The 12967-nt window shown below is 36.6% G+C and overlaps 1 protein-coding gene across 1 annotated transcript; it reads left to right on the top strand.

The window, feature by feature from the left end:
• The first annotated feature begins 485 nt into the window (after positions 1-485).
• LOC132064816 (QWRF motif-containing protein 2) lies at positions 486-10678 on the top strand. Its single transcript, XM_059457939.1, has 6 exons — positions 486-2445; positions 4307-4426; positions 5687-5800; positions 5908-5997; positions 10098-10205; positions 10296-10678. The coding sequence occupies exons 1-6, from the start codon at positions 1024-1026 to the stop codon at positions 10353-10355; spliced, it is 1914 nt and encodes a 637-aa protein (XP_059313922.1). The 5' UTR covers positions 486-1023; the 3' UTR covers positions 10356-10678.
• Positions 10679-12967: the final 2289 nt, after the last annotated feature.

The following is a 12967-nucleotide window of genomic DNA, read 5'->3' as shown; positions in this document are numbered from 1 at the left end:
AGTATATATGTAAGACATATAAGTTGAAGTCAAACAAATTATGGTTACCGAATTACCGTATCCAAAAATACCGAAACCGAACTTAGAAATACCGAACCATACCGAATTATTTTGGTATGGTAATGGTATAGTATTTTTAGAAACCGAAAACTGAAGTTACCGAACCGAAGTTTCAAATACCGTACCATATCATACCATGCCCACCCCTAGGTAATAGGACCAGGAAAAGGTAAGGTGTGTCGTAACAACTTCGGGTATAGTTCAGGCGGGTAATGATGGCTTATTCCTATATAATATAGTGTTATTTGTCTTTTGACATGTCATATTCGTTATTGAGGAAAGGATAAAATTTACAAAAGCAAAAAAATTATTAAAGTAATTACTTGCATTTCAAGTATGGGAGCTTTTTATGTGGAGTTGGGACACCTCTATCAATACCTACGAACTCCACTGGCAAATAGACAAAATAAATATATTCACGCCTGTTACAATACAAACAACCTTTCAACTTTAAAAACATTAATAATACACAAATAATGATTTTCTAATTACCAAAAATACATTAGTATAGTGGAAAGGAAGCAAATATAAAAATGATTAAGAAATAATTGTAACACAAAATAGTGATTTGCTTAGCGTAACGTCTTTCCAAAGATTCACAAAACCCCAAAATCACCACCCATTGCTAAAAAAGATGTACCAATTTTCTGTACCCCCAAATCTCACCCTTTTCAGTTTTCCCTTACCTCTTCACTCTCACCGGAAAACCACTGTCTCCTTTTTCTATTTTCATCATTTTTTTCCTTTAACAATTAGTGCCTTTTTAGCTGTAAAAAATTCTAAAAAATGTGGACTTTATTAGAAACTCATAATGGGGTTTTGAGTTATGGTGGTATTTCTTGAATCTTGAAATCTTTCTTGCAGGATTTTGAGCCATGGGTAAGTGTTTCTTGTTTTGAAAAATACAATGTGAGAGTTGAATTCCCATTTTGGAAAGAGAAAGAGAAAAAAGTTTGTGTTTTTATGTGTGTGATGATGGTTGCTGCTGTTTCTTCAACTGGCCGACAAAACCCCAAAACCCCATCACAAGATGAACCTCAAAATAATCCAAGAAGACCACCATTATTACCTTCTGAGAAAGATAACAATGGTGTTTCTACTAACCCAAAAAGACCCAAATCAAGAACTGTTCAATCTAGGTATATGTCTCCTTCTCCTTCCACTTCTTCTTCTAATTCTTCTTCAGTATCTTCCACTTCTTCTTCTAGAAGATTCCCTTCTCCTTTAGTTTCAAGAAATACAACTCCTGTTTCAGTCCCCAAAAGATCTGTTTCAGTGGACAGGAGTAGGCGGTCTAATACAGTTTCTAGGCCACTTACAGCTGATCTTGATTCAAAATTAAGCAATGTAGGTGAAGTTTCTGCAGCCACTAAGTTGTTAGTGACATCTACTAGGAGTTTATCTGTATCATTTCAAGGTGAAACCTTTTCATTTCCAGTAAGTAAGACTAAAGCAGCTCCACCTTCTCCTAATTTGAGTAGTTTAAGGAAAGGTACACCTGAGAGGAGAAGGACTAGTACTCCTCTTAGAAATGGGGCAGATCAGTTGGAGAATTCTAAGCCTGTTGATCAGCACCGTTGGCCTGGTAGGGCCCGGCCCGGGCAGGGGAATCCGCTGATGAGGAGCTTAGATTGTAGTAATGGGGAGAGAAATAAGGTTATTGGATCTGGGAATGTAATTAGGACATTGCAACAATCTATGATTGATGAAAGGAGGGCGTCATTCGATGGCAGGTTGAGTCTTGATTTGGGAAATGCAGAGCCTTTGAAGGCTGTTGAAGAAGGGAATAATGTAAATGAATCGTCTCTGCCGTCTGATCTTACTGCTTCGGATACTGATAGTGTTTCTTCGGGTAGTACTTCAGGAGTGCAGGAGTGTGGTGGGAGTGGGGCCCGTATACGCGGGGGCGTGCCTCGTGGGATCGTTGTTTCTGCTAGGTTTTGGCAAGAAACGAATAGTAGGTTGAGGAGGTTGCAGGATCCCGGTTCACCTCTATCAGCAAGTCCAGGGTCGAAATCGTCTGTGCCACCAAAGTTGAGAAAGTACTCGAGTGATGTCCCAATATCGTCCCCGCGAACAATGTCTTCGCCTATACGTGGTGGTGGCATTCGGTCTGCATCTCCCAGTAAGCTTATAGGATCATCTCCTTCAAGAGGAATGCCTAGTCCATCTCGTGTCAGAAATGTGGTTAGCACCATTAATAGTAACTTCGTTGAGACCCCCTCGGTTCTTAGTTTTGCTGTTGATGTTCGGAGGGGGAAAGTAGGTGAAAACAAGATTGTTGATGCACACTTGCTGCGGCTTCTTTACAATCGACACTTACAGTGGCGCTTTGTAAATGCTACGACTGAAGCAACATTGCTGGTGCAAAAGCACAGTGCAGAGGTAAAGCTATACCTTTCACTTGAAAGTTCAAATTTTGTCATTCTATGTCGTATGTACCCTAATTTTCCTTAAAAGACAAATTACTTACCATTATTGGAATCAAATGGGCCCGAATAGAGCAGAATATATATAGAGGATTCATATAGCGGACTCCAACTAGTTTGGAATTGAGCTATAATTGATTGATTGATTTGCCATGTATACTCACCTCAGTTTTCCTCTGACTTTGGGGGATGTGAGAAATAAGAGAAAGGGAAGCTAAGATTCTTTCATATTTGCAGAAGAGCTATGTGAACAAGTCACTTCAAATTATTCCTCTTACAGTAGCTTTTCTTTGGTAGGTAATAGATGACATTTAGGGACAAAGAAGGAACAGAATAAATTGCATAGATCTTTAGAGCTTTGTGTTCCTATATACAGAATCGTACTAGTTTTCTATACATGTGGTGATCTCTTAACAAAGAATGGTGCAATTTTAATATATGATCAAACACTTCACCTATTCCTTGAATTTCCTTCAGTTCTTGTTCTCTCCATACAAAACGCAAAACTGCTTGTGAGATTACATTCCAAGCTCTACTCCTCTAGTTCTTCTTTTCTGTTCTCTCCAGCATTGAAGAGTCTAAATAACAGTCCTAGGCATTGTTTGGTTAGCACCAGAATGTCGCAACGAGAAATTCCAAATGCTTGGTTGGCTATCTTACAGATTGAGCAAAAGATTAATATATTCATTAGCTTCTTTGCACTATAATTAACAGCTGATATTTATTCTTTGGTTCCTTATCGAATTGTCAACTATTAAGATTGCGTCTCTAGCTGCTGTCCAGACAAGTAAGTTCATCTTGCAAGGAGCATGGCTATGCCAAATAGACTTGAAATGAACTCTCTCGCTTCCTGGTCTTATACAAATTAAACCTTCAATTTAGTTTGTGGTTAAGAGATGTTGCGAGAGAAGTTTTTAATTAAAGCTATAAGTTCATCTATTTGGCCGTTGTTCTTCTCACTTGCTAATTGAGATAGGTAAATTTTAGTGAAACTCTTTTTATTGTATTTTTCATTTTAAAAGTTAACGTTGATCAATTCAATGGTTCTGCACTTCTTCTTTTCTTAGAAAGCTTTGATCAGATTCCGTTCACTTTGTTCAAGTTGTCATGAAAGTATCTTCAATTAACTAGGTGGCTATAAAGATTGGAACTACTGCAACTGGTCCATATATGACACTTTGGCTAATTATACTTAACCATTGTTTTGGATATTAAAATTGCTCATTACCAGACGATCTAGCTTCTGCTGTGAAAAATGGAAAGAGTTCTTGTTATTGGAAATACTTTCTACAATCTGAGCAGAAGAAGTGTCAAACTTGTTATGGAGACTCTTTTGCTTATGGTTTTACCAGCTCGTGTTTGAGATTCATGCATACCACGTGAGAAATCTACAATTTGAGAAGTTTAAAATCAATTTCTGTGTCTTTTAAAAGGTTTATTATGCCCAATGTTCCACATATTGGAGTGTTGTGCTAATTACTGAGGTCATTGTTTTCGTCAACCTAGTTAGTGTATTGCAGTAGGCAGCTTATCCAAAAAAAAAAAAAAAAAGAGGTATTGAATTTTGCAATTCGACCATACTGAATGTTGCTCTAGCTATTCTTTTGGATGTTAACACCGTATCTATCTGCACATTAGGTACTCAATGACTGTATGTAGGCTGCTATAAAAAGAACGAATGGAGTGTTCTATTAATCTGGGCGATTTTACTACCTTCTTTTTGAAGGCATTATCGTAGTTCCTTTAATAAATTTCTGCTTATTCATAAGCAAGATGGGAATCCATTTTTAAAACTAACATATTGTGCTATTTCGCAGAAAACTCTGTGGAATGCATGGATAACAATCTCAGACCTGCGTGATACAGTCACTAAGAAGAGACACAGGCTACAGTTGCTGAGGCAAAAACTGAAACTAGCTTCCATTTTAAAGGGACAGGTATGATCTTAGCCCTTTTTTCCCTTCAATATTATAATTTTGCTGGATTTTGGGTGAAGGATCTGCTGGATTCATCCGTATTTTGTTATATATTCTGTTAAAAAGATATTCCGTACAGGGTAAATCAACCAACCTGCTGCAGCTAAATTTTAGGGTATTTGAGTTGCTTCTTAAGCCTCATAATTGCCTTTTTCGTCTGCTGGTTATTATTGAATTATGGTGTTGCTTGATCTGCTTCTTTGGCATATGAAATAAAGCCCTCAACTACATCATCCATGAATCATGACTAAAATTGGAATGTGCAAGTGGAACCAGTTCAGGTCCTTCATATTTTCAGTTTTCCTCAATGATCAAAAAGGATATCTTCAAATTTTCTCAATATTAGATATTTAGTATTCAAATGACAATTGCATATTTTCTGTTTGACCATGCTTGGCCCCTGAACTCATTGAACTCCAAGCCAGCTTCTTTTAGTATTTTTGCATTATCTAAACTACCCATATTGCTTGGCACTCCTCTCTTTGGCGTGTAAGTCATAAATCTTATAATTCCCAAGTATTCATAATGTTGGAAAGCTCATTTTCTAATTCGTTGCTTCTACACGTAACTATCCAAGTTCCTGTGCTTTATAAGTTCATTTTAAAAGAGTCTTCTGTTTTACTAAGTTCATTTTAAAAGAGTCCTTTCTTTTACTTGATTTCTTTTCCCCTTTTTTTAAATGACGGCGTTGTCTAGGCCAGCTTGCGCACCTCAGCTATTCCGACGGGTACCATTTCACTAAATTTCTTGCAGTAGTCTATGACTTGTTTGATATTTTTCCTACTATGGCGGTGAGTTCCAGAACTTCTCTGTGTTTGCCTTGTTGCTCAACAGTAAGACGTCTGTTTTCACCTTCAATATATGAAAAAAGCCCTAAAATACTTCGTTTATGACTATTATTTGCAAATAAAATTGCCTCCAGTTTCCTCACTTGGTTTACATTTTCTGTGCTCAAATACTTTTTTTTTCTTCATATTTGATCCATCCTCGTCAGTCGTTTCAGCCAAAGTAGAGCCAATTTAGCTGCAAACCAAGTCCAGATCTGAAATTTGACAGTTTGTTAATATTAATTGCAATTCGTTACTCTGAACAAGTGTCTGCGTCTCTGAAAAGTGTATTACAGTTGATCGAAATGATGTGGTCTTGTTTAGTTATCAGAAAGAGAATAAATTAGGCATGATATGATCATTGCTGAGCTGAGTTTATTCTTTCCGTATGTAGATGATGTCCTTAGAAGTTTGGGCTTCATTTGATAAAGAACATTCCATCTCACTCCTTGGAGCAATTGAAGCCTTGAAAGCTAGCACTCTTCGTCTACCGGTTGTTGGAGCTAATGTATGCAGCTGTGTGACACACACATGTTTTTGTTTTAGACTTATTTCTGTTCTTCACTTAATCACTAAGAGGCCACAAGTAATTTTTCTATGTGTTAATATCGACAGATTGACATACAAAACTTGAAGGATGCTGTTAGTTCAGCGCATAGCGTGATGCAGGCAATGGCAACCTCAGTCGGTTCCATTTTGGGCAAGGTAACCTCACTAATCTAGCCATCTTTCTGTTACTGCTGACTGTTTCCATGAATTCAGTTAATGCGCAGTCATTTACTAGTTTCTGTTTATAAATCTGTCAGGAGATGAAAGCATAATCAAATATTGTCTACCAAGTAGATCACAACTGATGTTTTAAATAGCAATAAAATTGCTCTTCTGTGCTACGCTGGCCCTAAGGAATTTTTCGGTTATCCAAAAAAAAAAAAGAGGATTGTTCCTATGTCACGACTAATTGCACAGCATGGATCCTCTTCAAATCTGTTATCTTTTTTAATCTCAAGTGATAAAAAATACCAAGTGAAAGGAAGTTGCATTTATCTAATTCATCTCAGCGTATTTCAAAATAAAAGAGATGCTTTAATGGAGAGAAACATCATATATACCTTTGGTAAGATATGAGCCTTGGGGTGCTCCCTTTCACCACAGATTAACCGGTCTCTCAAGTTCGAAACCCAGAATTTCGAGGGCCATTTACAGTTTTGTGTAAGAGACACCCGGTGCTTAATCAAAAAAAAAAAAAAGATATAGGTGCTTACAGAATTTACAGTTTTGTGTAAAGAACAAATTGTGTGGGATATTTCTCAGCTTGTTGGTCTCATAGAAACTATGAACTGAAAGTTACCGAATTGAGGACGTAATCTTTTGTTGTTTCTTTTGCACTAGTCCCTTGGTAAGCGCTTTAATAAAGCACCATTATCTAATTTAATAAAAAACACTCGTAAGAAGATAATTTGTCAGGTTTTGCTGGTACTGCCACATGTCTTTCTCCTTAGTATTTTAGGAACAGGTATAATTATAAAAACTGCTGCAGTTGAAGCAATATGTTACACAGAGAATTCCATAAGTGCTTCTGAATAAAATAACAAAACCTAAGGGTCAGTTTTGTCATCAGTGAAGTGGGTCGAAACTATGAGCTCTCGAGTTCAAATCCAAGTCGGAGGCAAAAATACTAGGTGATTTTTTTTTCATCCGGAAAAACCGTGGTGGACAGAGTTACCCTGTACCTATGTTGGTGGGAGCTAGCAGGTACCCCGTGGAATTAGTCGAGGTGTGCGCATGTTGGCCTAGACCCCATGATTATAAATAATAATAAGAAGGAACTTAGTTAAAGTAGTTTATTACGTGAAGTCTAGAACCCTTTAAATCTTCATAATACGAGTTCATAGAGGAAAAACGTAAGGGTAATAAAAAAGGAAAGAAGGACAACTTCCATACTTGAAGATCAATATTCAAAACTCTTGAAAGGAGTGCATTGATAAGAAAAAGCAATTAGAAAAGACGAGGAAAACTTAAACCTAGAGAAGTCTCTCATGCTAAAAACCTTTGTTTCTAGAACTATAGATGCAATTTACAGTGGTAAAAGCAGCTCTGTTGGATTTGATCTGTTGGACTCAGTGGTTACTGGTGGATCGAAGCAATGTTCATAATCTGCAACTGTGTTAAGGGAAAAAGTGAGAGATTGAAAGCATAGCATTCTCATTCTCTGATCCAATTTCATCGTTTTGATTGAAATAATTTTTGCCAATTAGTATGAGGAAGCTCTGCTGCATGAGATACTAATATATTTGTTAATATAATGTTAGAAGTGAAAAAGCAATTTGGAAAGAGATAAATCACCTCTCTGTCAATTAAGCATAAATGTTAGGTTATTTCGGATAACATGTCATCCATATAAATGCATGACAAATGAATGATATTTTCAGTTTTACTGGTAGAATACCCGCAAGGGTGGCTCAGTTGGTTGAGCATGGGACTTCCATAATGGAGGTCTCAGGTTCGAAACCCCCTGCCGACAACATCAAGGGATTTGCCTTCTAGGTCGAGCTCATTGCACGGGGCTGGCCTAGTGCGGGTTTATCTCTCCTGTGTGGTTTGCGGGCTATTGCACAGGAGCAGGGTTTGCCCTGTGCGCACCCCAACTGTAGCGTCTGCGGGTTCCCTTGTCATCAGAAAAAGAGTAAAATTGAGTGAGAATCTGTAACCGACCAGCATGAACTAGAGAAACAGTGAAGTTCTGGACGAGAGTATCTTCCGCTGCAGCACAGGTTCTAATCCTGTAGCAAAAAAATTTCCTTTATATTCAAAGTGATTCTTGGACGGCAGATGGTTTTGCCAGCATTTCTAATCTGGATTTACCTTGAACAGAATAGTTCATGAGATAAGCTTCATAATGTAATAATTAATCCAATCAAACCTATGAACCCGATCTGTTTGTACCAGATTCATCTTAAAAGGCTAGATTGATGGCCGAAAGTACCTTTCCATATTATGCTCACTTTTCTGTCTACCTGAAGACGAATAGATTGAAAACCATAGATGTAACTAACATCACCATCTAGAGGGAGCATAATCTGATATAGACATTGATGCCTAACTGAACTCAAATCGCATGCTCTATACTATCAAGGCTGCTCGATAGATTTAACTTCGGCACCTCCTCATTAGCTTTTTCTGGGTTATACGAGCCGGCAGGTAGGGATGAATTTCCATTAGTAATCTGGAACAAAAAGTTGAGAATAAAAATCCAATTTACCAATTTCAACCAAAAAAAAAAAAAAAAAAAAAAAAAAAAAAAAAAGAGAATGAAAATGGAGTTGTATAAGGGGGAAAGGGTTAACTGGAACAGCAAGCAGAATATATGATGAAGGGGACAAATACATGCAAATCTCCAAATTTGAGTAGATTTGGAGATTAAGGGAAAAAATATGAGAACCTCATTTTTTTTTTTTTTTTGCTTTTGATAACATAGAAATCCCTGAGGGCCCTAGGCTGGATTTTAAACTCTGTGGATAATGGGCCCGCCCCTAATATGAGAACCTCACCTTAAGCTGTTACCACTTATCAGGTTGCTTGTTTTATTTTGTTTGGCTGAGTAAATTGCAACCTGGAGATTTACACTTGATGAAACAATCGTTAGACTTGGAAGTCCAGTTCCTCGCTGACAAGTCAAACGAGTCATCTCATTAATAGACGCAAGAAGGTGCCAAAGTTAAATAGAGAAAAGGATCTACTATGAAGCTTCAGAAAAAAATCTAACAAACATCTTTACAATAAGTATTCCCTGTGATCCACCACATAAAAAATGTTACTTTTTGCAGTCCTCTAAAGTATTTCTCCACATAGATTCTTTTTATTTTTATTTTTTTTTTTTTTTTTTTAATGAAGATAGGTAATTTTATTAAATATCAACGCCAAGAGGGCACTGTAAATAGTACAGTAGAGAATCACAAAGTTTCCGCATGGATTCCTCTCCTCCCCCTTCATCTAGACAAAGGAGCTCGCCGAGGAACAATCTAACTCGGGCGCCTAACCTCCACTGTCACTAGGCTATGTATTGCTTGAAGAAAATAGTCTTTGCAGTTTATTATAAAGAAAAGAAATAAAATGGTCTTTTCGATCAATTCCTGATCCTGAATTAGTCATCTAAATGATGCATGTCAGGATATTCCATGAGTCCCGTTTATTAGTTTCCCACCAGCAAATGCCTCTGTATCTCAGCTAGACCTATCTGTTGGAAGTTTATCTCTTTGCTACCTTTTTTAACGACAATGTCGAGTATAATTCTTCTGTTGGGTACCGACTCTTAAGGGTCCATTTATACCGGTGAACATATATATGAACATTATCTGTGTCTAAAGCACTGTCAAATTGACTATTAGACTATTGTCTGTTAACTTCTGTCTCTACAGTAATAATATAACATTGGCATCTTTTGAAAGATGAATAAACTAGTAAGTGGTCTGGTGTTCATTTAAGGATTGTCCCGAGTAGTTTTTCTAGTGAATAAACTTTTACTTTTTTCATATGGGGTGGTAAGGCAGTGTGCAATTGTCCTAATGTTGTCCATCCCTTCCCCGGACGCTGTATAGAGGGGATTTAGTGCACGGGTTGCCCTTTGATGAAATTATCATCCTTCGGGATGTTATTGCCCTTATGAAAAAAGTGTTATTGCCCTTAACACTTGTAAATATGATAGACTTTTACAAGTGTCATTGCCCTTATCAAAAAAAGAAAAAGAAGAAGAAATATGATACTTATGTGATCATTTGGTGGTGCCTAAAAAGTATGTCATTTTTCAGGTGGAGGAATTAAATTCTTTGGTAAGTGAACTTGCCAAAGTAACAGCCAAAGAGCAGGCTTCTCTTGAACAGTGCAAAGATTTCTTATCGATGATAGCAACAATGCAGGTAATGCAGCCTCCATTTCATTTGTTCTTCTGTGTAGGACTTTTCTGCATTAACTCAGATTATGATTAACATTATAAATTTGTGGAACAGGTTAAAGATTGTAGTTTGAGAACACACGTAATACAACATAACCGCAGATCAACAACCTGACAAGACAGGTGTAGAACTGATCTTATTTGACCAATTTTTAATGCTAACACCATATAGTAACGGTGGCCCAGAGCAAGAGAATGATGACTAGTACTGGTCTTGTTAGGCAATTTTTGCAACACCATCTGCGCCCTAATCAATGTAATTCTTCTCTATCAGAAGATGATTTCGGAATGTGATTTCTTTCTCACTAATTGGTTGTATACATGCTCTAATCTTTCGTTCTTTTCTTTTTCCACCGTTTGTCAAGGAAGAAGAGAAAAAAGAACTCGTGTATATATATGTAAAATTCTAACTAGGGAATGATTCAGCAGTTCGTGGAACCTCACCTCTCTGTTTTATTTCAGTGCCTATGTGATTTTAGAAGAATTTTAATGTTACTTCACAAATCACAATGAGGTGGTTGATGCCCTCGCCGAGCTCCTATGTCCAGCTTGCAATCGAACTTTGCTGAAGCTAAAAAAAAGGAGAAAAAAAAAGAAGAAGATGGTTTCTTTGTTTTGTCGCTATAGGCAATACAATATTCTTTGTCTCCATTTACAGTTTCTACTTATTTGTTTCAGGTCTAGTCTATCTTTGCAGTATTTCCATCGTAAATATTTCAGAAAAATGTCAAATCACATTTTCTCAATTTCCACGTTTATCGAGTGTTTGTAAATAAAGAAGTTTATGTAAAGAATTTATTAACCAAAAAGAAAAGGAACAGATTTTTTTTCTTCTTGTTTGTTTGTAATAACTGTGAAATGTTACCATACAAAGAATACACCTAAAGAGCTCTTCACACTTCGACAACCTTCCAGGAAGACTATCCAGGTAATGAAGCCTCTGGGATCAAACAAATAATTACCAATTTTCTGCATGAGATCACTACATCTCCTGTACCTCCTAAACCCCTGACGAATGTCCATCCTTTCTATAATTTCCAGTTGTATTTGTGTCACTATCTGCTCTCTATTTACATTTTAATTCCAAAAAAAAAATTCCCATTTCCTAGCTTCCCAAGTATGGTATAGTAAACCTGATTATAGAACTCTTTGGTCATGACTTGAGCTTCCCTTGAATAGCCAACCATGCACACCAAGTCAGCAACATCCAGCTTGTGTCTGAAGCCCAACAACTCCAAATAGCCCACTGACACTGAATGGTCCCCAGTAAAAGTCAAGGAGAACCTGCCATTAGTAAACCAGCTTGTCCTATCAAGTTTGATATCTTGTTAAGTTTCCTCCAATACCAGCTGCGATCAACAGGAGAACTCAATAATTCCCAGTAGAAGTCAAAGAGAAGTTACTAGGTCTACTTATAGTTAATTTACTCTGATACATGTTACATCTTGTTAGTAGGTAATGAAATTGGAGAAATTTGTTTTATTCGTCTCCAAAATTAAAAGCTTTCGTCAATCAAAAGGAACATTTATAGGAGTAATATTTACATCAATAATCGTGTGGAATCAGTAACCTCAATTGTCAATACGCACTAATGAGAAGCACTTATTCACACTTTATAAGATTTGAGCTGAAAATAGTTTAATCTCAATGTATACTCTACCTAAAGTCAATGACCATTACTTGCTTTAGTTCATACTGTCAGTCTTAATAATATTATGATTACACCCTTTAAAAAGCCTTAATAATACAAGTAGCATTTTTCTAAATTATTATTAACCTCCCTTAAAACATCTGAGTATCTGACTGAAGCAAGAGTTGCCGACAGTCTCAAGTTTGACACAAGGTTTTGATTCCCGAGACGTGCAGCCAAAGGTCAAACCGCAAGCAGCAGCAGCCTTGGGCCGTTTTATATTATACGCATATATTTATTGTCAAAAAAAAGAAGTACTCCCGTAGTTTTCAAATAAATGGTGTTTTATGCTTGTCATTTTGTTCATAATTAAGTAGTGCTTTAGAATTTCATGAAGAAAATGATTTTATTCTTTCAAAATTATCCTTATTTACATAATTAAGAATTATTAAGGAGCTATTCTAGAAAGAGGTAAATTTGATTAGGGGTAAATTAGTAAAAACACTCATAATTTTCTAAGATTGAGCAATTTCTTAAGGTATTTGCATAAGCTAAAAACACCTTTTATTATGAAACGGAGGGAGTACTAATAATATATGCAGTGAAGCAGATTTTAGATCTGCTCGTCGAGATCACCTCTACTAACATGCAATAACTGTTCTACTATTTTTACCGCCATGAATGTGATAAAATGATTGAAATTCTTCTGTTATTTAATCAGAGATTTCGAAACAATCTTGAAAATAATAGAATGATAACGAATGGTTAAAAAATAAAAAAATGGACTAATGTACAAAGCAGGTGATGTTCGCTTCTCACTTGCCTCGATACAACAAATGAACAACATTGTTATGGAATAACTAAAACATAGATAGCCAAAAGTCAACAATCTTGTGCGCCTCGTAATTCCTGTTTGTCTCAAATACAAGTGACACTAATTCAAATCCAAAACGAACTCTTCATCCAAATATTTAATTGAATTCAATATTCTGTCAGAAACTTGGGTCACTTAGTACACTGCAGATTCTATCTGAGCCATGGGCTTTGGGCCTAGACTGCATGCCTAAAACACTAAGTGGTCCACAAAATCTAGCCAT

The sequence above is a fragment of the Lycium ferocissimum genome, chromosome 7 (assembly GCF_029784015.1).
Source record: "Lycium ferocissimum isolate CSIRO_LF1 chromosome 7, AGI_CSIRO_Lferr_CH_V1, whole genome shotgun sequence".
Classification (NCBI taxonomy): Eukaryota; Viridiplantae; Streptophyta; class Magnoliopsida; order Solanales; family Solanaceae; genus Lycium; species Lycium ferocissimum.
The sequence above is the reverse complement of the archived record's forward strand: the minus strand, read 5'-3'. Positions and strand labels throughout refer to the sequence as shown.